At 49.9% G+C, this 27,892-nt stretch overlaps 1 protein-coding gene and 1 long non-coding RNA gene across 5 annotated transcripts in view; one reads left to right on the top strand and one right to left on the bottom strand.

Annotated features, from left to right (window-relative positions):
• LOC127693588 (uncharacterized) overlaps positions 1-16,453 on the top strand; it is a 28,064-nt gene extending 11,611 nt beyond the window's left edge. For 3 of the 4 annotated variants that reach the window (XR_007979719.1, XR_007979721.1, XR_007979718.1), the window contains exons 4-5: positions 7,261-7,396; positions 15,947-16,453. This is a non-coding gene — a long non-coding RNA (uncharacterized LOC127693588). The remainder of the gene's footprint in view (positions 1-7,260; positions 7,397-15,946) is intronic. The other variant, XR_007979720.1, reaches the window with a different exon arrangement.
• Sp2 (Sp2 transcription factor) lies at positions 50-23,772 on the bottom strand. The gene is made up of 7 exons (XM_052194561.1): positions 23,673-23,772; positions 9,367-9,443; positions 7,438-8,409; positions 3,944-4,256; positions 2,627-2,801; positions 2,303-2,496; positions 50-1,167 (listed from the first exon to the last, which is right to left on the bottom strand). The coding sequence occupies exons 1-7, from the start codon at positions 23,677-23,679 to the stop codon at positions 1,067-1,069; spliced, it is 1,839 nt and encodes a 612-aa protein (XP_052050521.1). The 5' UTR covers positions 23,680-23,772; the 3' UTR covers positions 50-1,066.
• Between the last annotated feature and the right edge of the window lie 4,120 nt (positions 23,773-27,892).

Genomic DNA, 27,892 nt, shown 5'->3' with positions numbered 1-27,892 from the left:
AAATCTTCACTTAATTAATAAAACATCCTCAAGCAGTTACAACGAAAAATAAAGTTGGATTTCTGTTTAATTTAAAAGCCTCAAAAATAACAAGCAATATGTTTTTTAAAACATGTCGTAGACACAATCGTCTATTATACAATATACACTGTACACACTGGAGCTTGGGCAGGCGGGGCGATGAGGGCATGGGGGGGTCAGCATGGAAGGTGGTTTCATGTGAGTCCAGATTTGAGTTGAAATGTGTCATTTAGAAAAGAATTGTTAAAGTGGGAAAAAAAACAAATACCAAAAAAAAAAAAAAAAGAAAAAAAAAAGACCCTCCTATGCTCGGCATTGCCCTCAAAACCCTAAACTGAACGCAGGTGAGGGGGAGGTGACTAGCCAAGAAAGGAACAGGAAGGGAGCAGTTAAATAAACTGTCTTTAAAGCACACGCGCACAGTGTTCATCATCTGAAGTTGAGTATAAGGCAACGTTCTCCGTAGGAAAGAGGGCGGGTCCTCGGCATCTGACCTGTCGTAGGAAGTTGGAATGTCTGGAGGAGAGCCGCTGCGGGGCTGGGCAGTGGAGTGGACGCAGCCTCCCACCTTCCCGGAGGGGGTTATCTATCGTGGGAGGCTGGGTACAGGGCCCCAAGGTGTCCCCCGCGGCCCAGGAGGAGTTAATTGGGGGGACAAGGGGAAAGGGGGGCATGGCACGATGGGACTCCGGCAGTGCTGAGGAAGGGGATGGGGTGGGGATAGGGGCTCACTTTGCTCCTCGACGGAGTGAAATGTATGTTTTTCCTTTGGAAATAAGGGTCCCCACGCGTCCTGGGTTAGAACGTCTCGTTGGGCATAGCCAGTGTCCATAGCCTGGGCAAGCCAGGAGCTCATGGTGAGAAGGGCAGAGCCTTTGGAAGGAGGAGAACACAGGAATAGAGTCCCTCCCTGTGGGGACACAGCCACAGAACAGGAGTGGGGCGAGGGCTGCCCAGGCAATCGTGGGCACCCGTCCATCATGGACCCAGGGCCAATCAGATGGGGAGGGGGTTCCATCTTCAGGGCCTCCTGCCTCAGTTGGCCTTACAAGCCCTTCGTGCCTAGGTGGGTCTTGTAATGCTTGGTGAGGTGGTCACTCCTCATGAAGCGCTTCTGACATTGGGCACACTCAAAGCGCTTGTCCCCTGGGAAGAAGAAATAACTGTTACCAAAGAAGGCACGCAGCATCACTACCCCGGCTCCAGAAAGGAGAAGCCCCAGGATGGGAGAGCCCCTGGAAAAGCCCACTTGGCCTTGTCTCTGCACTCTGCTGACAGTCCCTCCTGTTGTCTACCTCTCTGCCCCAGCTGCCCCGTCTAACCTATCTTGCCCCAGCCTGTTCTGCGTCCTTGCCCAGGCTGCTTGCCCTCGAGCCTCTGTGGACCTGCTTCATTCTGGACTGTGTCCCACGAACTCTAATCAACATCTTCCTCCTTACAGGAGACATCTCAGTCCTGAGCACCCCCGGGTCTGGACCACAGTGACCCACCCCGCATCAGGGTGTGTTTATGCTTCTGCCTCTGAAGGGGTGAGCCTCACCAGGAGCTGAGGCATGTCCCCACCTCCAGTGTCTGCTCAGCAGGGCATCATTCACTACAGTGACATTTGCCAGTGTGCCCTGCGGACCACTGGGCATGCCTAGGACAACTTTAAGGCACCTTCTCAAGTGTGGCCTTCTATAGTGTGTGTTAAAGCACAGAGAAGCGATAGCAGCCTTCATAGCAGCCCTAGGCTGCCAGGGAGCAGGCCTGTAATCTCAGCACTCAGGAGACAGGAGACGTGCCATGAGTTTAAGGTAAACCTAGGCTACACAGCAAACTGTTGCCTATAAAGAGCTGGGCGTGGTGACGCACACCTGGAACCCCAACAGCTGCAGTCTGAGGCAGGACTGCTGCAAGGGCAGCCTGGAGCGCGCAGTTCAATCTCGTTAGCGCTCCCTCTCCGAACCCGAGAGGAGAGGCCAGCTTGGTGAGTCAGAAGGACCTTAAGTCCGAAAACAAACTGGCGCATCACCAGCATTTAAAAAGTGTGTGGCCTTGAGAGCCCAGGGTAGGAATCAGCTTGCCCGCCTCTAGCCATTGTCCAAGCCTCAGCGAAGTGGACGTCCCTGAGGTAACCCTCCAAGGCCTTACTGGGACTAACTTCTTTGAAATGCTAGACATAGCATTTGGCATACTTCGCTGCGTGGGTTTGTTTTTGTTTTGGGGTCTGGGTAGTGTAGACAGTGTAGAAGGCCCCAACAGGCAGGGTGATGGTGCACAAAGGGCATGGTGAACGCACCTGTGTGGGTTCGAGCGTGCCGCTGGAGCTCATCGCTCCGTGTGAATCTCTTTCCACAGAAGAACCAGTTGCAGACAAAGGGTCGCTCGCCGGTGTGCAGGCGGACATGGGCCCGAAGCAAGGATGTCTTCCGGAAAGTCTTTCCACAGTCCGGGATGTGGCACACGTGCTTCTTCTTGCCCTGCTCCCCAGACCTGAGGGGTTGGGTTCAGAGTGGGGGGAGGAAGTAGGAGAAAGGAAGGTCAGGTCAAGCCTTGTCCAGAGTAACCTGTGGAAAAGGGGTGTGGGTATGGGTCTGGCCCACATCACACGCATGCATAGTACCTTTTCTCCCCATCCTTGCAGTTGGGACACGTGCAGGCCATGCGCCTCCGTTTTTCCCCAGGCTGGGCCTCTCCAGCTAGGGCCTGTTCCATCTGCAGCTGGATCTGGGTGGGGCTCAGCCCACTGATGGTCAGATTGTTTCCGGACACGTTCTGCACTGTAAGCTGTTGCTGCCCTGTGAAGAAAGAAAGGCATGGTTCAGGAAAGGAAGCCCAGGCTAGCCCTTCTCTCTTTCTAGGGTTAAGAAAGAATTGTGGCACCTAATGGCAGTGAGGGCCAGAGGCCTCCCGAGATTCTACCCCTGCCAGCAGGAAACTTGATGAAGAATTTTTGTTCATGGGCTTTGGGGAAATCACTCAGTTTCCTTTTCCTCTCTCTTTGTGTCTCCTAAAAGTAGACAAACCAAATGCGTAAAATGCTAGACTTTCCTTAGGGGTGAGGAAGGCCGTGACTCCCGGGGCAGATGCAGCCTGCTTCGCTGGGCAGCTTCAGTTCTCTCCTTCTGTTGCTTTTTTTTTATTTTTTTAAAGGTTTATGTATTTTATGTATATGGCTGTTTTGTCTGTGTGCTGTCTACATGCCAGGAAAGGGCATTAGATCCTAGGGCACTAGCTAGAGTCTGTTGTGAGCCGCCGTGTGGGTGCTAGGAATTAAGACACGGGCTTTGGAAGAGCAGCCAGTGTTGCTCGGCACGGAGCCATCCCCCAAGTCCCTCTCCCTTTCTCAGGGCTGCGCTCCCAGCACGTATCATCCCAGCTCTTGTACAGCACGAGCTGTCCTGCTGCCCAGGACACCTTCCCTGCCTCCCACTGTCAACAGCAGCCTTCCCTAGCTGGACGGCGGTAGCACATTGCCTTTAATCACAGCGCTCAGGAGGCAGATACTGGTCTAGTCTACAGCGAGTTCCAGGACAGCCAGGACTACACAGAGAACCCTGTCTTGGAACACACCACCCCTGGCCTGCGAAAGCCGCCTTGGCTTCAGTGACATGGTATGGCCCCTAGTCACCTGACCTGGGCAAGGGACCAGCCAAATTGCTGTGAGTTTGTTATTACTTGGACACATCTATGTTCTCCATCATTATTCAACATCTGCAGTTATCATGCGGTCATGTGACTACTGTACGGACCAAGTGTGAAGACAGATGTGCATGACATGCCCGAGGCTGGAGGGACCAGGCCGGTGCTGGGCAACAACTTGGCTGCACAGCATCTTCATGGCGGATGCTGGAAATCCCAGGGGCCTGGCTCAGGATTCCCATATGCTGAACACAGCACCCTGCTGCCAGTGCCCTCTTGGCCTCAGACTTGCCCTCACCGCCAGTGTTGGTGATGGTGACAGGCACGCCCTGGACTTGGACACCATTGATGTTGATGGTCTGCATGGCCTGCGCAGCTGCTGCCAGCTGCGCCGCGTTCAGGCTGATGATGCTCCCAGCAGGTGCAATCTTTGGCAGGGGCCGCTCTTTTCGGAGAATGGCAGCCGAATGCTTTTTGTTGGTGCCACTCAGATGGGGAGCTCGGAGTGCAGGGCTGCTACAGGTGACGGTCGATGTGGGTGCGGCTGTTGCTGGGGGGCTGTCCTGGACAAGGACTGTCTGTACCTCACCAGAAGGCGTACGGATATAAACCTGAGGGGCCAGAGAAAAGAGAGTGCCCTAAGACAGATGGCAGCATGACCTTCCTTGTCCAAGGGAGAACTGGGACACCTCTGTCATCTTGCCCAGCCCAAGAGCACACCTGTGCACTGATGTCTAACAGGGCCAATGGTGCCCTGCACTAAACTGGTGTGACCCGGTAACTGACCTGCAACCAAACTTTTAATCTGCTTAGCATGGGAAAATATCAATTGCTAAATTTCAACACTGGAAGAAATAAAAAAGCATACCACCAGCATGGGCTGCAGAGTAAAGGGGGGGGGGGCAGCTTAACTACAGCAAACTATCTTTAAAAGACAGGGGCTGGAGAGCTGGGCCCGGGTTGGGTTATGAGGATTGGCTGCTCTTCCAGAGGACCCAGATTACCCAGCATCCACACAGTGCCTTACACCCATCCGTAACTCCAGTTCTAGGGGATCCAATTCTCTCTTCTGACCTTCTCAGGAACAAGGCATGCTCACACGCTATGCTCACAGGCATATACACATACATATACATGCAAGCAAACCACTTATATATATAATCTAAAAAAAAATAAGAGGAACATGATTTTTATCTTATCCCAAAATGTCTCTCTTCAAAATACTAATGAAATACAAGGAGGAAAAAAAGTAAATTTTATGTCATGTGTATATGTGTATGTGTGAGAGTATGGGTACATGTGTGCCACAGCACACCTGTGGAAGTCACAGGACCACCCTGGGTGTGAGTCCTTGCCTTCGTGTGAGAGAGGGCCTCGTGTTCACTGTGCATATGCTAGGCTGGCTGGCTCACACAGCAGCTGGTCCTCCTGTCTCTGCCTCTCACCTCTCCGTCTAAGCTCTGGGATAACAAATGCAAGCCACTCACATAAACAAACTCAAGGACATTTCTACAAAACAACTAGCCTGTGGCCTTCAAAAGCAGAAAGGTCATGATTGTCCCATCAGAGAGGAAGTGGGGCCAGGAATGTAGTTCCCTATAGAACACTTAAGTGCCTAGGACCCAGGGAGCCCTGGTTTAACTCCCTGCTCTGTGGAAGTGGAGGTGTGAGGAATTCTAAGTGAGATCTGACCAGAGAGATGTGGCAACTGCAATGTAAGGCGGTCAGAGTCCTTGGGCAGCGCTGGAATTACTAACCAAAGCCTAAGGTGAACCCTGAGTGGTGCCTCCCGCTGGACACCAGCAGTTCTCTAGTGAGTTTCAGGCTTGAAGGCTGCAGTGTGTACAGGGACTGGGCCTGTGTGGGAGAATGAAAGCATTTGGAAGTGGGAGGATCGTGGTGGCAGTTTATGCTTAAATGATCCAGGGAGTTAAAAAACTCCTTTGTAAAACTGTGATTTTAATTGGGGTTATTTTCAGTCCCTGGATACTGAAGACCAACTTGCCATCCCTTCACACACAGAGGCCTCCTATCTCTTCCCACTTGTGTAGTATGTATCCCATTTTAAAATCTTACCATGTTGTACTCGTTCGTTCTGAGGTAGTAAATGGCTAGCTGAGTAACTGGGGGGCAGGAAGGAGAGAACCTGCCCCTTCTGTCTTCTCTCCTGCTAGCCTCTGACACCCTGATGTCCCTTAACCTCCGGCTGTGTGGACGTGAAGCACTGCCTGGTTTCATTACCACCATACCGTGTGGGTGCTTTGCTACACGTCTGTTTACTACACGTCTGCACCATGACTGGTGCAGATGGAGACCACAGGAGGTCACTGAAGCCTCTGCGAGTGGAGCTACAGCTGGTGGAGAGCTGCGTGAGTGCTGGGAATCAGACCTGGAGCCTCTGGAAAAAGCAGCCGGTCTCTCCACCATGACCCATCTCTCCAGCACCCTGTTGAGCACTGCTCATGTCTGCTAAAATCACTGGGCCTGGGGACACGCATGTCAGCCCTGCCTCAGCCCCCCGAATGCATGGACACAGGAGTGCGCCACTGCACCTGACCCAACTTTTAAAGGCCCATTTTGGGCGCTCTTTCTCATTCATGGTCATTTCCCTGTCAGTCAGCAGGGACATCAGGAAGGGAGCAGTTTGACCCAGGGCTGCTGGAGGCCTTTACTGCCCTGTCTGTCTTGAGCCACACTGGGTTCTGTCTGTTCTTATCTGCTCTTACAGTGGGCTGAGCCGGGAACAGGGCAGCAGCTGGGTGGGGGTGGCACATGCTTTTAACCGCAGTCCTCAGGAGGCAGAGGCAGGCAGATCTCTGTGTCTGAGACCAGCCTGGTCTAAAAAAAAAAAAAAAAAGGAAGGAAGGAAGAAGAAACAAACAAAAGAAGGAAGGAAGCAGAAATTGCAAAGTGACAGAAGCAGCTGAGGAGCTGGCAGGACAGGCTACAAAAGCAGCAAGGTGGCCAGCCATGTGGCAGCTGAAAAGACAGAGTTGAACAGCTGGCAGAACGGCCAGCTGACTTGACAGCAGCAGAAGCAAAAGCAGCCACAAGTGCACTCCCAGAAACCAGAGTTCATCATGTTGAGTGGAATATGGCAGGCCCAGGAAAATGAATGTTTCCTCCCTTAGGAGGAATCTACACTAGAGGCGGAAACACACTCACATGCCCACATATACACACACAACGAAGGAAGCAGACGGAAAACCATCTCTCGGGGAGGATAAGTGGAGGGGCAAAGAAGCAAGGATATAGCGCACACTTGTAATCCCAGCACTGAGGCTGGGGCAGGAGGATTCCCAAGCCAGTTTGAGCTGGGCAGTGTGGTAAAGGCCCACTTGGGTCACACAGGGAGACCATGGCTCAAATGGAAAACAACACCTGTTACTGTTCTTGTCTTTAGCAGTGGCCAGCATTTTTCCTTCTTGAACTTTCTTTCTTTACACCAGATTCTATGGTTCTGGATTGAACTCTCATTCTTGCTGTTATATGTAATCTTACGTGAAAAATACTTTATTATGAAAGTATACACATCTACCCGTTATGCCCCCAGAGCTACCCCATAAGGAAAGAAGAAAACAGACCAGATATCCCTGTTCCATCTGATTTCTACAGGTCTGGACTACTTGGCTTGAGACCTGAAGAGACCCCAGGGCAGAAGCCATTTCCTGCCCACCCCACATGATGGTGACTCCAGCTTCCCATCGGATCTGGAGATGATCTGCCTCGGTTTCAAAAGCAAGTCAAAAGGGTGAGCAGAGGAGAGGGAGGCGGGCAGAGGGACTATGGTACCTGGGTTGGCGTTGGTTCAGTTGTCTGGATCTGAAAGTTCTGGGAGGGCTTCTGGGGAACGGTGGGGAGGGTGGCAGAGGCAGCCTGCACCACTCGCAGTGCCTGCTGGGGGATCTGGACCACTTGCTGCTGCTCAGCCTTGGGTGGCACCACCTGGACTTGCTGGACCACAGCTGGCTGGCCCCCACCGGGGCTCTGGACGATCAGCAGGTTGTTCCCTGCCTGGATGATGTTGTCTGCCGTGGTCTCTATCAGCACCGTCTCCACCTGCTCAGCCACAGCTACTGACGGCTGTGACACAGGAAGGCTCTTCTTCCTAGCTTTTTTGTTAGTCTTAGACAGTGGGGTGGGAGGGCTCTCGGTGAGGAGCTGAGCAGGGGCCCCAATATCGCTGGTGTTTACCAGGTTGTTGAGCGGCAGGGTGAGCGTCATGTTGCCACCTCCACCTGTCAGCTTCACCACGTTGGCCCCGCTCTGCACAGGGGTGGTAGTCGTACTGGACTTCTGGACAGGAGCTGGCTTGATGGGGACAGGCTTATGGCCGGATGTCGATGGGGTGATGATGGCTTGGTTGGTGCCTGGGATGATCTGGATCTGGTTGGTGAGACCCGGCTGCACCTGGATGGTCTGGGAACTGCTCCCTTGGATCTGAGGGACTTGGTACTGGATGCTTGCATTGGATCTGCTCCCTTTGTTGATCAGGGTGGGGTTCTGGATCGCAAACACAAACTGCCCTCCAGGGTAGGAGGCACTCAGCTGGGAGCCCTGAATCTGAAGTATATTCCCTTTAGATGACAAGATGCTAAAGCTATTCTTGCAGGGACTGAGAGGGAGAGGAGCGGGTTTGATAGGGACCAGTTTCCTTGGGGTAGGCTGCGGGGGAGCAGGAGGTGTCACTGCAGCTTCAACAGCTGGGGGACCAATTTTACTACATGTTGCAGCAAGCAGGGCCAAGGGAGATGGCTGGGAGTCCTGTAAAAATCAGCAGAAGAAAGGAGTGAGATGGGCCGACTAGTTAGACACTCTGCTCTTAAGGTCCTCTCCTCTCAGCAGCTCCCCAACCCTATGAGTTCTTCCCCACCCCGTGGCAAGCTATCACACGCACATGTGTGCACGTGCATACACATGCACACACGTACGCCCTATAGTGGCTCCTGCTGATTTCTCCATGAAGTGAAGGAACTCAGGGTGAACCCCACCTCGTCCCAGAGACAGCCCTGAACACAGACCAACATCACAGGCTGTTATCCCGCTGGCCTTACTGGCCTAGTGTTAGCAGGGATAACACACCCAGGTATCAGAGGGAATTCTATCAACTCAGCACAAGGAGGGAGAGGAGAGGTGATGGGAGGAAAGATGACATGAACTCGCTCTCCATAAGGAGTTTCTGCTTTTGCTCTGGAGTGTGTGTTGTGTACATGTGGAGTCAGGGTATGCGGAGGCTAAAGCCTAGTGTTAAGTTCTCACTCTTTGACTCTACCTTGTTTATTAAATTGTTATTATTTGATTATGTGGGTGCTTTGCCTACACATATATCTGTGTATCACTCAAGTACTTGTACTTGATGCTTTCGGAGGCCAGAGAGGGCGTCACTTGATACTGGAGTATGAGCTGCCGCATCCAGCCTGGGTCCTCCGGAAAAGCAGCCCGTGTTCTTAAAGCACTGAGCATCTCTCCACCTCCTTTACCTTAACTGTTGACACAGGGTTTCTTACTGAATCTGAAACTCACTGACTGGGCAAGACTAGTTGGCCAGTGGACCTCAGTGGATTCCCATCTGCCTGTCTAGTGTTAGGTTACAGGTGTGCACTGCCAAGGCCAGCTCAGCTTCTGACACGGGGACTTGGAGTTGAACTCAGGTACTCGTGTGTGCAGCAAGGACGTGATTACCAGCCATGGCCCCAGCCTCCACGCGCACTGTGCACTTGCCTGGGTCGTCGCGGTAGCGGGCTGCAGGTAGTCACTGGGACTGACAGCAGCAGTGGCGGCCATGCTCATCTGTGGATCTGCCAGGAGAAAGATAGAGCAATATGAAGAACACCTCAGGAGAACCCCAGGGCCCCCCTTTTTCTTCTTCTTTTTTTTTTTCTTTGCCTCTGTTGCTGCTTTTCCAACAGGTTAAGAGCTTTTCCTGCAAGGTCCCGCTCCAGCATCCCAGCCCCGGGCTTGTCGGGTAACCTTTTCCCTTGCTTATACTAGTCTGCTCAGGCCAGGCCTGCCTTCAGTTGTCCCCCACAGCTATCTAAGACTGGGAGAACTGGGAGAGTCCTGTGTCAGGACTGTGGTGGGTCCAGAGTGCCCTCTGGTGGACACTGGTGGCCCTCTAAGTCTGAATCGCTTCACTGAGGCAGAGCTTCTAGCCAAGTCTAGTGCTAAGGCAAGCTACCACCTCAATCCAGCTGAAGCTGGATGCAAACCAGTCTGGAAGTGAAGAAAGGCTAGGCCCGCATTCCTGAGCAGCAGGACATGCCTGTTCTATTCTAAAGGCTGTCTGCTCAACCTTCACACAGACACACAAGGACCTCCAAGAACCAGAAGATGGGAATTCCTTTAAGTCAGCAGTTCTCAACCTATGGGGTCATGACCCACTTGGCCAGCCTCTCTCTCCAAAAGTATTTACATTGCACTTCATAACAGTAGCAAAATACAGTGATGAAGTGGCAAAAAAAAAAACGATTTAGTGTTTGGGGGGTCATCACAACATAAGAGACTGCATTAAAGGGTTCCCTGTAAGGAAAGCTAAGAAGCAGTGCTTTAAGTGGATTACACCTCTACCCAGGACAACTGATATGACCTTTAGGTCATAGGCTCAGTAGAGCAGACAACTACACATAACAAAGAATCATGGGCCAGGCAGTGGTGGCACACACCTTTAATCCCAGCACTTGGGAGGCAGAGGCAGGTGGATTTCTGAGTTTGAGGCCAGCCTGGTCTACAAAGAAGGCTACACAGAGAAACCCTGTCTCGAAAAACCAAAAAAACCAACCAAATAAAAAAGCCCCCCGCCCAAAGAAAACAACAATGCATGAATTCCATTTTTGTGTATATATAGTAATAGCTGGCAGAATTTTTCTCATTTTACTGCATTTTCTCATTTTCCCACAACTGGAGAGCTGACATCCATACCCACAGGCTCTGTAGCCACAGATTCAACCATGTATAAAATAATGTTGGTGCTACATAATCTGCAGATGACTTAAGGGATACAGCAAATGTGCAGCTTACAGGTAAGCTTATAGAAAAGTCTTGGGCATCTATGGTATCCTGGTATCTCCAGGAGCTCCTGGAGCCAATCTCTGGTGGGTATCAAAGAATCACTCTTATAATTTTTAAACTTTATTTTTACTTTGAGACAGGGATCTTGTACCATATCCCGGGTTGGCCTGGGACTCATTCGTTAGCCTCTCAAGGGCTGGGATTACAGGTGTGTGCCACCAGGCTCAGCCACTTATTTTTAATAAAGGAAATTCTGCCTTGCACTTAAGTTTGATTTAAAAGGTTGACAATATTGGGAGCTGGAGAGATGGTTCAGTGGTTAGACCCATTTTAGAAGACCCCGTTCAATGCCCAGCACCCACATGGTGATCACAATCCTCTGTAACTCCAGTTCCAAGGGATATGACCTCTTCTGGCCTTGAGGACATGCTGCACATATGCAAATGGTGTAAAGCATACATGCAGGGAAAAAAAAACATACATAAAAGTTTAAACAAGTAAAAGGCAAACAAGAGGCTGGATGTGGTGGTGCAGACCTTTAATCTCAGCACAGGGGAGGCACAGGAAAGTGGATCTCTAGGAATTTGAAGCCAGCCTGGTCTACAGAGTGAGTTCCAGGCCAGCTCAGGCTACACACTGAGCCCATTTCCAAAAAAAAAAAAAAAAAAAAAAAAACAATGGAAAAACGAACGAAGTCCTAAGAGCTCTGGATGATGACTCTGCCATGAGAGTCATAAATCATTAAGGCAAAGCAACTGGGAAGTCAGGCCGGTATCCCAGACATTAGGAAAGCAAATTCCAGGAAACAGAAAGATGGGGGAGACTGCTTGGGAGACTCAGGGACAAAAGCTCAGAAACAGAGCCCATGACTAGTGAGGACAGAGCTCAGGTAGAAACACAACCATTCATGGTTTTTCAGGTCCTTAAGAAAAGAAAAGAAAAGGTAAAGAAGAAACAGGCAGGCTGGCTGGCCAGGAAGCAACACAGTGCCTTCAGTGATCAGCAGGGCCAAGCCCGCGAGATGCTGCAGAACAGGGGTGTCCTGCAGATGCTGCCAGCTGTGAGACCACAGGACAGCTCTGTGCTAAGTGGACACGTAGATCCTAGGATGTTACAGACCCAGATCTCTGAAGAAATTACAGACCCAGATCTCTGCAAAATCATTGCAGTTATGAAGGAACACTACAGATAACAGCATGCAATTGCAAAAACCAGTCCTATGTGCACGGCCAGTTGCTTTTAAAGGTTCTAGATGTACTCATCGGTAAAAAACATGTACCATGCATTTTGTTTCAACTGACACTTGAAATGCTTGTAGTATTTTTGTGAACAAGGAGGAGGAAATGAAGGCAGGGTGATCATATAATTTGGGGCTGAGGGTTAGTGGGTATGAGCCAAGGTATCTCCAACTCAGACTGGGCCACAGGCATCTTGGGTCTTTTGACTGACATGTTTTCCTTATGGTAACTGTAATTTTATTTTAATTAATTACTTACTGAGTATCACACCGGTCTAGCCTTTGCCTCCGACTGCTGGAATTTAAGGCATGTACATGGCATGTACCACCATGTTTGGCTAACAAAACTATTTTTTAAAAAAGCTAAAAAAAAAAATCAATTATAAGACAAGAAAAATAATATTGCCCATATATTATTTCCCACACTGGGCTATCTTTGGAGTCTTGGCCCCATTCTCAGGGATATTTCCAGTGAGAGACTTTAACACTTCTGACCGTGCTCTGTATGTAAGTTCAAAGGACAAAACCAAGCCACCTGGGTGGCTGTTGAAGAAGCCAGGTTTCTGTTTAACTCAAAGATACCTTTGAAAGAGAACCAGCTGCTTCCGGGGGTGATGTTTCCCTTTCTCTAAAATTGTTTAACCAGAGACAAGATGTATATTCTGTTGGAGATGGGATAGAGGTGGGGCAAAAAGCTGGACTAAATTTTCTTCCAAATGTTTATCCTTCTGAGGTACAAGGGTGTGTATCGGGTGGGAGAGACCATGCCTAGCATGTGCAAGGTTCTTGGTTACATGCTTAGCAAAGTAAAACAAAACAAACTAACTAAAAATTTTCAGACCAAGTTGTGCTGATAAAAACACAAAAGTTGGGACTGGAGAGATGGCTCAGCAGTTAAGAGCACTGACTGCTCTTCCAGTGGTCCTGAGTTCAAACCCCAGCACCCACATGGTGGCTCACAACTGTAATTAGATCTGATGCCCTCTTCTGGTGTGTCTGAAGACAGCTACAGTGTTCTCACATACAATAAAATAAATACATCTTTAAAAACAAAACAAAACAAAAACCCACAAAGGTTCCTAGGAGGGTCTCAAGGATTCAAGTTTACTAATCAAAACTCAGTGAATGATGTCCTTCCTGTATTACAAAACACAGAGACATGCAGTGGGCATAGTAAAGGGAAGTGGAACAGAGACAGGCCAGCACTTCCTAACTGTTTCTCTCTCCCTCGGCAGCCCTGGATCAATCAGTTTGGAAAGCTGGTCGAGCTCCAGAGTTAAAGCCATGGGTCTCAACTTGTGGGTCATGACCCATTTGAAGGGGTGTCAACTTGTGGGTCATGACCCATTTGAAGGGGTGTCAACTTGTGGGTCATGACCCATTTGAAGGGGTGTCAACTGGCCCTTTCATAGAAGGCACATATCAGATAGTCTGCATACTACAGTTCATAATAGCAAAATTATAGTTATGATGTGGCAACAAAATAATTTTGTGGTTGGTAGTCACTTCACCATGAGGAACTGTATCAGCTGGTCCCAGTGGTAGGACGGTTGAGAGCCACTGGGTCAGAGGCGAAAACAGAGCCTACTACTGAGGCTGTGGGCTGCTGCTCCTGGCTGCACACCTCATTTTAGTTTCATTTTCCTCCCCAACAGGCTGGGGAAATACTTTAGTCTAAAACCACTATGGGCATCTTCTACTGTTACTGAGAGCTTTGTGTGGCCCCCAGGCAATCGAATGGGGGAAATATTTCCCTGCCACTGCAGAATTCTATTTTGGGAAGAGAACGAGAAGGAAAGAGAGGAGCACTTCTGGCTGGTGTGTGGGAGTGGATGTGGTTAAGGAGAGGCAGACCCAGACCCGCAGATTCTCCGAGCAGCCTCACTCCCTCTGGAACCCTGTGTTTAGGATGTGTAATGTTGATGTAAGTCATGACTGACTCTCCCGCCACACTATTGAAAGCACTGCAGAGTGGAATAGAGCCGCAGAGGGGCTCAGATATAATTCTGTAATTGCTTCACACCACTTCCACTATGCTACATATTCTTCTTTCTGTGCTAGAGGTTGGACCCAGGGCCTCACACATGCATAGCAAATGCTACACCATTTTTTCACAGTACCACAGTATGTGGTCGCTGAAACCTACAATTTAGCAATATAGGTAATAAGGATTACTACATATTTCTCCTTTTTTACATTATTTATTTTGTGTGTGTTTGAACACATATGAAAATTACAGAACAATTTGCAATCAGTTCTTTCCCCCACGTGGGTTCTCCAGGGACTGAACCCTGGTTATCAAGTTTGGCAGCAATCACCTTATCCGCTGAGCCATATCACACACACTTACCAAATATTCTTAAAAGAAAAAAGTGCATGTCTCTCAGTTATAGAATCTGGATCTTATTCATTTATTTCAGCTAAAACTTCCCTAAATGTCTAGGCTGAAGCTTGAAATGATCTTTGATACTAGCAATAATGAGCAGCACATCACAGCTCTAAGGAAAAGTCCAGAGGGTGTTGAACAAGGCAGAGAGGAGGAAGGAGTATCAGGTAACAGGGACTGCACAGAACCCAAAACAGAGAGAAAAGCACCTAGTTCCCAGACTTCAGAGCATCCATCTCTTGCCCTCCAGCACAGCCTTCTCCTGCCTCACAGTGCTGCCCCTCCACACCTCCCTCCGGTCAGCGGGCTGCTTCTACCAGGTCACCCGACCTCTCTCGTGGCTGCCGCCCCCTCCAAACTCACTCCGTCACTGAAATACTACATTCTTCAACAAATGTCACTTCTCACCCAAGACCTCTTTCCTTGGGGGACTGTGTCTGTTCATGTGGCTTCAGACAGCTTCCGCGGGCTCGCTCCCAGGGCTGTGTTCAGCCCAGCCCTCTGTGGCCCTTCACTGGGTCAGCCAGACACTCCCAACCCAGAGCATTCCCTCCTGACCTGTTTGTTCTTTCCCCTCCCCAGCCTCCACAGCCCTCCCTTGGATCCCAGGAGCTTATCTCTGTTACCTTCCCTGGCTTAGGGCTCTTCGGTCAGTTCAGCTGATGCTTGCGCCTTTAAGCCAGTTTTCATGTTCCTCCCTAGCAAAATTTATCGACAGTCATTCTGTAAAAGGTATATCGGATCCTTGGGGGTCCTTTCTGGACTGAGATGAAGTCTGGACTTTTGCTAGCACCCAGCACCCATTACAGTGTAGATCAGGCCTAAGGACCAGCTCTTTGACTAAGCTGTGTTGGTCTTCACTGAACTGCTGATACCAAACCTGGTATGGTTCTGGGAGAGGGGATAGAATACAGAGTCTTTGGAATATGTAGTTGCCGTCTCAGCAGGACCCCGAGCATCACCCTCCTGGTAGGTCACTGGGTCCTCATCATTCTTGGTTCAAGTCTCTCTCCTTTCTATTCATTAATCCAAGGCATGGGCATTGCTTTAATAACCTCTCAGTTCAGGCAGAACTCTCCCCCCACGCACACACACACACACAACAGCCTCCAGGACAGCTTTCAGCCTTGGGCCTACTTCCCTTTATCCAGTCAATTCACTTTTGGAAACCTGTTTTTGTAAACCCCAGAACCCTTCCAGCCTCTCCCGACTACTCCTCTCCTGTGGTGTGCAGAAGCTCTGATAAGCTTAGAGGGACGAGGCCCGGCCTCCACCCTCCTAGTCGGCCATTCTCTCTCCTGGGAGCCGGAAGCCAGCACTCTCCCTTTGGCCATTTATAATCCCTAGAGGGATTGTTGTTTCTCACTTACTCGGCAGAGGCAGATGACCTTGTTGGGTGCCAGAGCACCCTCCTGTAGCACCCTTGGCAATGCTGGCCTCACCTCAGAGCATGGGGCAAAGATGGCTCTATGCTGGAGGGGTGGGCTTTCTCTGGCAGATTGGGTTGGGAGAACATAATAGGAAGGACCCCGAGCCCTGGTTATCAGGCTGTCCTAGGATGGAACAGGGCTCAAAGTCCACACTTAGACCCTAGGCTACTGGGTTGGGTTTTTTAAAAGCCTTCCCAGCTATGGCTTCCTTAGCCCTCCACTATGGTATTTCCCCAACAGGAATTTCACTCTGCACAAACAGTCCTTCTGGTGGCTATTTTGGTCAGTCTGGCTGGGCCAGAAGCCAGTAAAGCGGTCTCTAAGGCCAGGCTTTCCCTGTCGCCTAGCCTGGAAGAATTCAGAGCTGGAGAGGGAAAAGCGAGCCTCGGCTGGTTTTAAAGAACAGAACCGGACTCCAGGGAAACTGGTGAATGAATCAGCCGGGATGGAGGGCGGAGGGAGCAAGCTGGCCTGGGGCAGACTCCAAACTGTCCTGAAAACTGAACACCCAGCAATCACACCCAGGAAGATGACGTACACGCTTTTCATTGCAAAACTCTCAACAGAGGCTGCTAATGCCACAGGCAAAAGGAAAGAACAGATATCCTCTCCATCCCAGGCCTGGCCCCACCACTCAGCCATGACCCAGGACTTATCAAGAAGTTATCCTTCCTTTCTGACCTGATTCCTAACCTCTCAGTCACCAAGTCGACTCCTTCCTCCTATGGGTCAACTTTTTTTTTTTTTTTTACATCTTAAATATATTTTATTTGTATGTACATGTGTGCATATTTGTGTACGGCTACACATATGCCATGGTCAACATGTGGAGGTCAGAGGACAACTTCTGGAAGTTGTTTCTCTCCTTCCTCCATGTGGGTGCTGGGATTGAACCCATGTTGTCAGACTCAGCCTGACATGACAGGCTAACACCTCGAAGCACTGAGCTAACTAGCAGGCTTCCAACTTAACATTTCAATGTACATGAGAGCATACTCACAATTATGTTTTCTACGTTTATTCAGTAAGTTCCGTGATATACATTTTGTTATAAAATACTTCTTGGTAAATGGCTTTGTCTGGCTCTCAGTAGTCTTTGGTTTTGAGACAGGGTGTCATAGAGCTCAAGCTGGCCTCGGTTCACTGTGGACCCAAGGATGACTTTGCACTCCTGATCCTGCAGCCTCCACCTCTGGAGCGCTGTGACTACAGATGTACATCACTACACCTAGTTTTTAAACCAACGGAACATCTGCTGTAATATTTGGAAGGTTAGGTATATTAAAATGCATGTTTGACTTCCAGTCTTCTCAATTCCCTATACATTTATCTAAGGAAGCTGGATGTGGTGGTACACACCTTTAATACCAGCACTCAAGAGGCAGAGGCAGGCAGATTTCTGTGAGTTCAAGGCTAGCCTGGCCTACAAAGCGAGTCCAGGACAGCTAAAGCTACACAATGAAACCCTTTCTTGAAAAAAAACAACAAACAAAAAAATTATGCAAGAAACAGTTTTATCCCAGGCCTGGAAGGCTCTGTACATGCTGTTCCTAATTACTCTCGACAATCAGTCTTGAACTTGGCTCCAATCAGGCTGCACCACCTCATTCATCCGACCAAAACTGCAAATGCCGCCAGACCTCAGGCTACTGAATCCACCTGCTAACTCCTAGACCTGAGCCCTCATCTTTCTCTGATGGTTCTTCCTCTCTTTTCAAATTCTTTTTTTTTTTTCTCGAGACAGGGTTTCTCTGTGTAGCCCTGGCTGTCCTGGAACTCACTCTGTAGACCAGGCTGGCCTCGAACTCAGAAATCCACCTGCCTCTGCCTCCCAGAGTGCTGGGATTACAGGCGTGTGCCACCACTGTCCGGCTCTTTTCAAATTCTAAGCAGTTAAATTCTAAGCCCCAGACTCCACTTCAGGACCTATATTTTACATCTTACCTATTTTTTGGTGATTTCACCAACTCCCAATCATGGCTTTTAAAACCAATGCTACACAGAAACTATATAATGATAACTCTTGAGTTTCCATCTCGACTACCTCCTGCCTGTGGCTGACATCCTCACTTGAACACAGTAGCAGGCATCTTGAATGTAAGCAGCCCTGAACCATGTTTCTGATAGCACCTAACTCCACACTTCTCCAACATTCCCCATTGCAGTGAATGCCAACCCCATCCTGCAGTGAGTGCCAACTCCATCCTGCAGTGAGTGCCAACCCCATCCATCCAGCTGCTCGCCCAAAGGCCTTGGAATTACCTTTGGTTTTTGTTTTTTTCCACATGTGGGAGCAAACACTCTTTAAGCTCTAACTTCAAACACATTCCAAACATGAGGCTTTCACCCTGACACCATCGCCTAAATCCATGTCTCTGCCTGGGCAGCTGAGAAGGCCACTGATCTGTCAGTCTGGTCTCAACACATCAAACACAAATGAAGCCACATCACTACTCTGTTCAGAGGTCGTCAGGAGCAGCCCATCAAACAGCCGAAGCTCCAACCATCACACACAGGCCTATCTATGTGACATGAATTCCTGTCCTCCCCAAAGTTCCTGGGCTCTCATGCCAGGTCCTTCTGTTGCTCCCACATCTGCATGGGTCCAGCCTCCTCCACTCACTCTAGACAGCACTTTCAGGCTTCCGTGGAGTCCCCATCTCACCGCGCCCCTGAACGCCCTGTGTAGCTAACTGCCTCTCCCACACATTTCCCTCCCTCCCTATTTTTATCCTTAGCACTTACCACTTCCCAGCAAGTACTCATTAGTTACTTAATTACTGTCTTATTAAGAATGCAAATTTCCTAAAGGCAAGGGTTTCTCTTTTCCTCACTCATGTACCACTTGAACTTAGCACATGGTTGGTTGGAGCTTTCTATATGTGCTTAATAAATTTGTGAATAAATGAATCCTGAAGGAATGAAGAAGGAACGATGCTAACTGGAGTTTAGAAGCCAAGGAGGGCTGGGATGCAGCGCAATTGCTGGCTGGCTTTCCTACTGTGCACCAAGCCCAGTCCCATCCCCAGTACCCAATCCGTAAGTGTGGCCGAGCCTGCGTGAGCTGTAGCAGGGCAGACACCTCAGTGTAAGCATGCCAACCCCACAGTCGGCACTACAGCTCCAGGCTACACTTCTACCATTTCCAGTTAGCACACACATGGGGGACATTAGGTCAGACCATGAGAGCGTCTAAATGTGAACACTCAGTCTGTCTAATCCCGAATTATTTTCTTCCAAGCATGACTGCTGTCACTCCTAGTTTGCTTGTAGCCTGGGTCACAGGGCATCGATGTGGGGGCAACGGGATGCTGGGAACTCTTCAGCATGATGGAAGCAAACCCAGGAAACCATGCTAAGCCTTTCCAATTAAGAACAACCATCTGTGAAGGGATTCAATGCCCTCTTCTGGTGTATCTGAAGACAGCTACAGTTTACTCATACACATAAAAAAAAAATTAAAAAAAAAAAAAAAGAATACTGAAACTCAGAATTCTGTTGTAGAGAAAAGCGGGAGTCACCCCCAAGAATCTCCTTATACACAAACATGCTGCCGTTTTTTGCTTAGGCAATGTCTTCGTGAGTCACTCTGAGCTCCCCCAGGCTAGGATCAGCTCCTGAGATGAGCAGTAACGTCATTTCCCTGGAGAGAAGAGGAAGGCTGGCTTGCCACTTACTCTTCTAAAACCTGGGCAGTGTCTCTGTCTGTTGTTTTTTGTTGGTTTTTTTTTTCCCTCCAATCTCCAATTAAACATAAACCAGAGGCAGAACTATTTCACTTCTAATCCTACTAGCTATTTCCTAATCCCCATTCCCAGTCTCAAGAGCCACTTTGTGATTTTTACCAAATCCCACAGGAGAGGTGACAACCCCAACAAGAAGTTCTAGAAAGACATTTGGAAATGTGTAGTGACTGCTAATTCCTCCCAGTTCTGCCCTGTGGCTGACGTGAAGGGCCCCTGAAGGGCCTAAATCTCCACACAGGGAAACTGCCGTCTCAAAGGTCTTAGCCTTGGCCACCCAAGCAAACCTCTGCACTGTAAGGTAGCAGCTGCGGGCTGGTCTCAGCAAGCACTCTTGATGCTGAAACAGAGGTAGCTAAGGGATGAGATACCCATCACTCGACTCCAACGGCTGTGTTCTGAGCAAGCTTGTATAGTGATGTGACAGGCTTGACATCTCAACACTGCCAGGAGCTCCCTCTGGGGCACACAGAGAAGCAGCAAGATGGAATATTTTGCCCATCCGAAACCCCTGTACTGAGCAACGGCTCATCTTAGAGCACGCCAGCCCGGAGTGCACCCTGAGGAAAGGCACAGTAATGCCTGTGCCAGTAACAGAGAGCATTCCAGAAACATACTGAGAGATCTGGCTGCTGGTACCGATTCTGAGCTTGCTCCTGTGCTGTGTTTTTACCTTCAGGGTCCCATGAAGCAATAGAAAAAGTTTTCGACTTCACCATTTGTCAACTGGAACAAATCCACCATTGATAAGCAGGGAGTGTCTCCTCAAAAAATGACCCCTGAGCCTCATTCTTGCTTCGCCTGGCTTGTTCCATACTTTCAAACACTTTTACCTTACCCCTGGGCTCCAGAAGAACTGTGGCCCTTCTGCCCTGGGGCCTTTAAGAAAGCCACTCATGAAAACATCAGTTGGTCAGGAAGAACGCTCCCTGGGAGACAGAAATGCAACTACATTTTAGAAACAAAGATGTGAGAGCTGGCTGTGGAGGGAAGAAGAAAGAACTACAGGAGGGAGATGGGCCGTGCCTGAGCATTCACAGCAGTACACAGGAGCACCAACAGTCTGGGTGACACCGCCTTTCTCAGCAGAACCATTTATTTGGCCTACCCTGTGGGTATAATTTCCTTATATTTGTTGAGACTAGGGCTAGCCTGCAACTCACTAAGTAACGTAGGGTGGACCCAAACTCTCAATCTTCCTGCCTTAACCTTGAATATTAGGATTAGGTGTGTCAGCCATCCCCAGCCTGGGTTCCTGACTTAGAACATCCTGGGAAGAAGTTCACAAACTCTTTAAATCAAACAGAAGGGCAGTCCAGACATGCCACCCAATAAACATATAAGGACGAATATGACCTTCTTCTAACAGATTACTCCAAGTTCACAGCCCACAAGGGTTAAAATAAGGCCACATACTGCTGTCAGCCCAGAGGTGCTCACAGCACTCCACACAACCCGCACAGCAAGGTCTCTCTGCCCCTTCCTCTCTGTGGCCATTATCCACTTGATCCAAATGACAAATATTATCAGTATCTACAAGCAAAGCTTCCAGTCTGAGTGTAGATAAAACAAAGAAGAGATGAACCGAAGGAAATTTTAAAAAAAAGTCCCATTTCTACAGAAATAGGAGTACTCGGGGTCTAGAAAACGGTTAGAGTCTACTAGCTGACTGCAAGAAACTTTAAAAGTCCTTCTAAGGGCCACAGTTGGGCAACACTTGCTTAAAGAGAGCTTGGAGATTGCCACATATCCATTGATGGTCAGACTCGTCACTGCTTGGTGCAAGAGATTATAACTTCTCCAAAACACTTGACCACCAGAAGAACTAAGATATTCAAGACCAAAATACTAACTTCCCTACCTGCTGGAAAGGCAAGGGCTTTTTACGCAGACATCTGCCATACCATCTTTTTACGCAGACATCTGCCATACCATCTTTTTACTGTTTCTCTTCTCTTTGACAGGCCTGCACAGGCCCAATGTCTTTGATATTTTTTAATACATGTATCGGTTTTGCACACACTCTCTCTCTCTCTCTCTCTCCCTCCCACCCTCCCTCCCTCCCTCGGTGTGTGTATGTGTGTCTTTGTGCACAACAGTGTTGAAGTTGTTTCCTTCCAGGTGGGACACAAGGATTGAACTCAGATAATCAGACTTGGCAGCAAGTGTCTTTACCACTGGGCCTTCCCAGCGATCCTGGCCCAAAGTTTAAATCAAACCTAAGTAGAGGCCATCTATGAGGTATCAGCAGGGATGTCAAACTCTTCTCCTCAGAGCAGCTGGTGCCCAGGGAAAGATCCAGTTATGGACAAATTCTAGTTAGTTTTCTTTGGCAAAGCGCCTGTGTCTTTAGTAGCCTAGCTCAGGATGTTAGAGCAGCTTATTTTTCCCTATGGCTGTTGGTCTCTGGACAACCAACAAGTAGAAGGACTAGAGTTAGACAGCTCATTTACCACTTCGGCCAAAGATAATTCATGTTACTGGTATTGATGTCTGTCTGGCCACTAGAAACCAAGCACATTTGGACACACCTGTAACCTCAGCACTTGGGGGGTGGGGGGCCGCAGAGGCTGAGGCGTAAGGATCTCAAGTTCAAGGCCTACAGAGATTACAGGACAAACATACACCAGCCAGGGCGGCATAGCAAGACCAACTTCCGACACCCTACCACCTAAATAAGAAGCCACTGCAGCACTGACATAAGCCCCACAGGTAGGTTCTGAGATCTGCTCTATTCATTCATTGTCCTTAAGAATTTAAAAGAAAACAAGACACTGCAGTTACATTCATCACTACAGACAATGGACTTCTTTGTGTCAATAATGGAAAATGCTACTGTGGTCTGGGCTCTGAGTACACTGTGGGCGGGCTCACCCTAACCTTTCTAGCCCTGAAAATCCCATCCAAGATAGCTCTCCGCTTAGCTGTAGATTTGTGGCAGTCTAGATTCAACCTTCATCATCAGCGCAGAGGGTGGGGGTCAACTTAGGGCGTTGTCCTCTATAATGCCCAGGACTTTCTAGGGCATAGCATAAAACAGCTGTGGTCCGTTCCTGCCAGTACACACCGAAATTGTTATCGCCTTTCTGCAATGAAATCTGTATAAAGGGGACCTTGGGCCAGTTCGTGGCTCACAGACCACTGGCTATAGTCTGTTTCTCTTCTCTTTGACAGGTCCCCACATGCCCGAACTTTTATGTAATGATCCAGTAATCTAAAAATGGGGAAAGTTCAGGAGAAAAACCAAATAGAGTCCCCCTGGATCAAGTGAATTATGAAACGATTAAACATGACAGACTAATAGCATCAAAACCAAGCAATGTAGTGAGGCCAAGTTTCTCCATTGCCCAGAGCAGAAGACACTTCCTTTTCTACTAAAATTAGAAAGGCACTGGGAAAGAAACCTAAGAAGGAAGAGAGGGTGCTGAACGCCATTAAGCCAGCAATGCGGATGGAGGAGGAAGGCGAGCATCTATTTTATTTCTTAGGTCATCTCTTAGGAGCGATAGCGCCTACCCTTTCTTGGAATCCCAGTGCATTTTTGCCCCACCCCCCGCAAGGGGCATCGGGCCATAGTCCTGGGAGCTCTGTCAACAAGTTCTCAAACTTCTAAAATTCCAAGAGCTTGCAGATATCTAGCCGCAGGCTCAAGGGTCCAGCTATAAACATTAAAAGTCTGTTTTTCCGCCCAGCAGTCATCTGCCTAGGGAGTTCCCTCCAGTCCTGACACCGTCTGGGACTGCGGGGGCCCCGCCAGCAGGCTGCAGCTCAGACCAGCAGGGTCCATCTGACCGGCACCGCCTGGGTCTCAAGCCTTGGCTGCCCACAGGACGAGCCCGAGGGAGCGTCAGCCGCCTGCGTGGAGCAAACTCGGGCGCAGGCCGGAGGCCCGGCGCCACCAAAACCAAGGGGGTGAAGGGGGTACCAGGCTCGCCCCGCTGCCCGCGCCGCCTGCCAGCCCCGGAAGCGCCGCCCTCCCGCCCGGGGCTCCGAGGGGCGGGGAGTCTAACGCCCCCTTCCGGGTGCCTCCGCCCGGCCGGCCAGCCGCGCTCCTCCTCCGGGCGGGAATCCTTCCTCCCCCGCCCCTCCCGTAGCCGGGCCCCGGTGCCAGTCCCAGTCCCAGGGGGGCACCCCGGGTTCCGGCTTCCCCTCCCCGAGGCCTCTGCCCGTCTTCCCGACCCTTGAGGGCCGGGAAGACGCCGCCGGCAGACGCCAGGACCCACCGCTCATTACGACATCTTCCTCCCTGGCCTCCGCCGCCTCCGCCGCCACCGAGAGCCTGACACCGCCCGCCTAGCACCCGCCAATCCCGGAGCCCGCCACCGCCCGAGCGACGGCAGCTTTCACCAATAACCGCTCGGTACATTGGGGACCGACAGCATTTTCAACCAATCATTGGGAAGCATCTAGAGTGACGTTGGTCTGGCCAATAGAGCTATGAAGTGTCACTGATAGACGGTAGTAGTCACCAACCGGAAATCAACTGAGGAATGAACGACGTATCCTTTAGCCAACTGGCGGGAGGCAAAGTCCCGCCTGCTAGGAAGTTGATGGACAGCAACAGGAAGCTGGATGAGGAGGGGCTTAGCTGAGAAGTGTTTCTGTATTGGTCATAATTGACCTTCCACCCACCTCTAACCCAGCAGATGAGTGATAGATCTGCCCTAAAGCCAATCAGAAGTGTTATGTGAAATACTCCATAAAGAGCTTATACACCTCTCAATACTGTCTGGCGTGGCGAGGCTCTAGTGTAGCTGTCGGATACGCGGTGCCTGGCGCCCAGTGAGCGCATCGTCTTCACCTCAACTCCTCGCATACTGTCGCCGGTGGAGGGAGAGTCGATGACCTGGTGGGAGTTGGGTTACCTGGCACTTCCTAAAGGGAATTGTCATTATGTCATCTCAAGCCCCTGTTAATCTTTGCCAGTTTCGCAGAGCTTCGCTGATCCACACGGCTCCAGACAGGGATGTCTGAGCCTTTATCAAAAGCAGATTCCTAAGGTCGCCCCTATGTCACATTTGCCTAGAATCTGCATTTTAACCTGCGCCTCCGGTGGGCAGAATTGCATGCTGGAGTCCTGCCGCCCCTGCTTGGTCTCTGCCTCATTTCCTCCCGTATGAGGTGCTTGACAGACATACCAGGTAGGTTTATCCTCTTCCAGGCCCTCTGTGAACGACTAATTTAGGCAGGCTGTGCTTAGCATGCAGAGGGAATTCACGCCGGCTTGAGACCTCCGTGGGCAGGAAACCCACACCTCACCTGCAGTGGACCCTTAGACTACAGTTGAAGCCAAAGCACTCACACCTCCGCCTCAGAGTGGTACCCTTCCTGGGGTTTTGTTTTGTCTTGTTGCTTTAACCCACAGTGAGAAAAAATGTTTTACATCCGGTAAACTAAAGTATAAGAGCATGTAACAAAGCTTCCCAAATCAACATTTGAGAGACATTGATCTCAGGTAGAGAAGACACACGCACACATCCCAGCTGGGGTCTTATTTGGACCTTTTGTAGTGCTGAGGACCAAATCCCGGACACTAAAACATGAAGTGTATCATCGAGCTATACCTCAGCTCTCATTACATTTTCTCTTTGCCTTGTCTATCTTTCTTTTCCTTCTTTTCTCCCTGTCACTTTGAAGGAAAGGTTGCTGAGATAACGTGATCTAAAAAAAAAAAAAAAAAAAAAAAAAGAGCCAAGCTGGGTGGTGGTGGCACATGACTTTAATCCCAGCACCAGGGAGGCAGAGGCAGGTGGATTTCTGAGTTTGAGGCCGGCCTGACACACACGCACACGCACACACACACACACACACACACACACGAGCCAAATGCTCAGACTGTAGTAATTTGAAATTACCAGTCTACCTCTCTCTGGTTAGTTTTTGAAACCCCAGACATCAGACACTATTCGTCTTTCACTCGGGGCTGGGAAGATGTCACTTGCTGCTCAAACCCAAGAGGCTTGAGTTCACGTGAAAAGCTGAGGTTCAGCCTCTGTGACACTTGTGAGGCTGAGACTGGGGGATGGCTGGAGTACACTGGCTGCCAACCTAGCTCCAGGTCTGTGAGACACAGCAACAGAGTAGGACCCAATGTATGTCCTGCTCTCCCTCCGTGTGCACATGTATGTATGCCCATATACCATCCCAACACACACACACACACACACACACATCCTCCACACTCTTACTTGTCTTTGATGCCTTTCCCCACCTCCTTTGCTTCCCTAGTCTTTTCTCTCAAGGAAAGGTGTCACAGTCCCTAAACACATAGGGTTTTTTTCCCCCTAAGGAGTTCCTTTTCTTCTTAGGTAGGCCTTTCCTTTGTCGTGGTGAACACCCTAAAGGCCCTGATGGAAATCTGGTCTCTTCCCCGCTGCCCAGCCAAACTTTGCCTCGCTTGCTCTGCCTGGACTGTGCCTGGCTCATCTGAAGGGCTCCCTTCTCCCATTCCTGTGTTTGTTTCGGGGATAGGGATCAAGCCCAGGGCCTCCCACATCAGAGGCAGTCTCTACCACTGCGCCCCATCCTTCCTCATAGCTGCCCTAAGGGACCAAGCTGCAGTGGAAGGACCGGGGCTTCTGTGAGATGATCAGGAAATAGATGTGGAGTTCAAGCATGACTCTGCATACACTTACATCTGCATAAGACCTGTTTAGCCCATACATTCTGTTCCCAGGCCAGTTTCCAGTTTGGCTTGCTTTGCTGTGTAGCCAAGGACTCCGCCCGGGTTCAGTGACTCAGGTGCATTAGGGTGCAGGGGTTTGGTGGGGAGGTGGGGCTGACTATCCTGCTGGGTGGAGACCTCTCCTAGGACAAAACTGGAGGTAGCTAACTCTGTCCTTCCCAGAGGCCCTATCATGATGGACACATGGAAAGTGAGTGGGGGACAGTGAGAAAACCTAGAATTCACCAGTACTTTCCTGATTGGGTGGTTAGTTGTTTTTAGGACAGGGTCTCAAATAGCCCAGGCGTGCCCAGAACTCGTAATCTTCCTGCCTCTACCTCCCAAGTGCTAGGCTCACAGGCACGGGCCACCAGACCCAACCAGCACTATTAGTTTTGAACCGAATAGTTCGGCCCTTTTAAAGCCTGTCAGGTTTTTTGTTGTTGTTTATTTTTGGGTTTTGGCTGTTTGTTTTTTATTTTTTCCAGACAGGGTTTCTTTGTGTAGCCCAGGCTGTCCTAGAATTCACTCTGTATACCAGGCTAGCCTCATACTCACAGAACTCCACCTACCTCTGCCTTCCAACTGCTGGGATTAAAAGAGTATGTGCTTATTTTATTTTTAGGTTTATTACACAGACAAAAACAGGGACCCTCTGCATTCGTTTGTTTGTTTGTTTGTTTGTTTGCCCCTTGTGTTACTGGGCACTGAATCCAAGGCCTCAGGCATGCTGAACTCCACTGAGCTGCATCCCCTGCCCTACCAGTGGAGTCTTTGAAGTTCATTTGTAGGTCTCCTCAGACCAGTTCACAATTTTTTTTTCTCACAGATCTCCATATCCAAGTTGTTCTCTCTCTCTCTCCCAAGAGAAGGAAGAAACTAGGCAGCAGGTTGCACTAATCCTGATTTCTATACAGGGGATCGGACACAGAGCCTTGTGCATGGAAAGCAAGTGCTCTAACCACATCAGACTCCTGACCATACGTCAGAAGGCCTTTCACCAGCTCTGACGTTGGGCTCCTGTCTCATCCCGGGAAGTCAGTCCCTAGGATGGAACCGCACACCTCTCTGAGGACGACCCTCAGACAATCCGCGTGTGTAAGCAAGGCACGAAAGCATTCCTTCACCAAACCCACTCCCGCTCTCCTTCCCTGATAGCTCCTTGTTCCACCCTACCTGCAGTGGTGTTTGAAGAGCAGAGGTGGTTAGGTGGTTCCCGCTGTGTCTGTCCACGGCACCCACGGCACGACACCATCTTGTCCCTAGTGGATCTGGAAGCAGGTTCTGTCGGAGCTGTCTCCAGCCGCTCTGAGCCTCCTCCTAGTCCACGTTTCTACTCTGTCCCCATTTCTAGCGTGCAGAGTTACCTGTCCTCCACCATTTACGGTCCGTGATCACCTCCACCCACCCACCCACCCCCCACTCCCAGCACGGTGCCGGTGGCAGGCGCACTGCTGTTGGTGGTCCTTTGAACGCGCCTCGCAGCCTGACTTGCTTTTTGTTCAAGCTCAGCTGCTCCAGGTCCACTTGATTCCCTCCTGTGAAGCCCTTCTGTGTTCTCCCTACTTCCCTCCCTGTTCCCTTCCACGCGCCTGACTGTCCTTGTCTATCCAGAGTCCCCAAGGATGCCAAGCACACTGAAGGAGGCACACACGGAGTCATGGCCTCCGTCCCCAGGAAGTTGCAGATAGCTTCAGGGGCATCCTATTGAAGGATCCACAGGTTCAGCATTGCTCTTGGCCCACAGTCTAGAAGCATGTCCTGACAGCCCCTGTCTGA

The sequence above is a fragment of the Apodemus sylvaticus genome, chromosome 10 (genome assembly GCF_947179515.1).
Source record: "Apodemus sylvaticus chromosome 10, mApoSyl1.1, whole genome shotgun sequence".
Lineage (NCBI taxonomy): Eukaryota > Metazoa > Chordata > Mammalia > Rodentia > Muridae > Apodemus > Apodemus sylvaticus.
The sequence above is the reverse complement of the archived record's forward strand: the minus strand, read 5'-3'. Positions and strand labels throughout refer to the sequence as shown.

Coding starts and splice junctions, on each gene's coding strand:
- Sp2 (XM_052194561.1), bottom strand. Junction 4,257..7,437: donor CTGAACCAACGCCAACCCAG/GTACCATAGTCC, acceptor CTGGCCCCTCAG/GTTTATATCCGTACGCCTTC. Junction 1,168..2,302: donor GCACGCTCGAACCCACACAG/GTGCGTTCACCA, acceptor TCTTCTTCCCAG/GGGACAAGCGCTTTGAGTGT.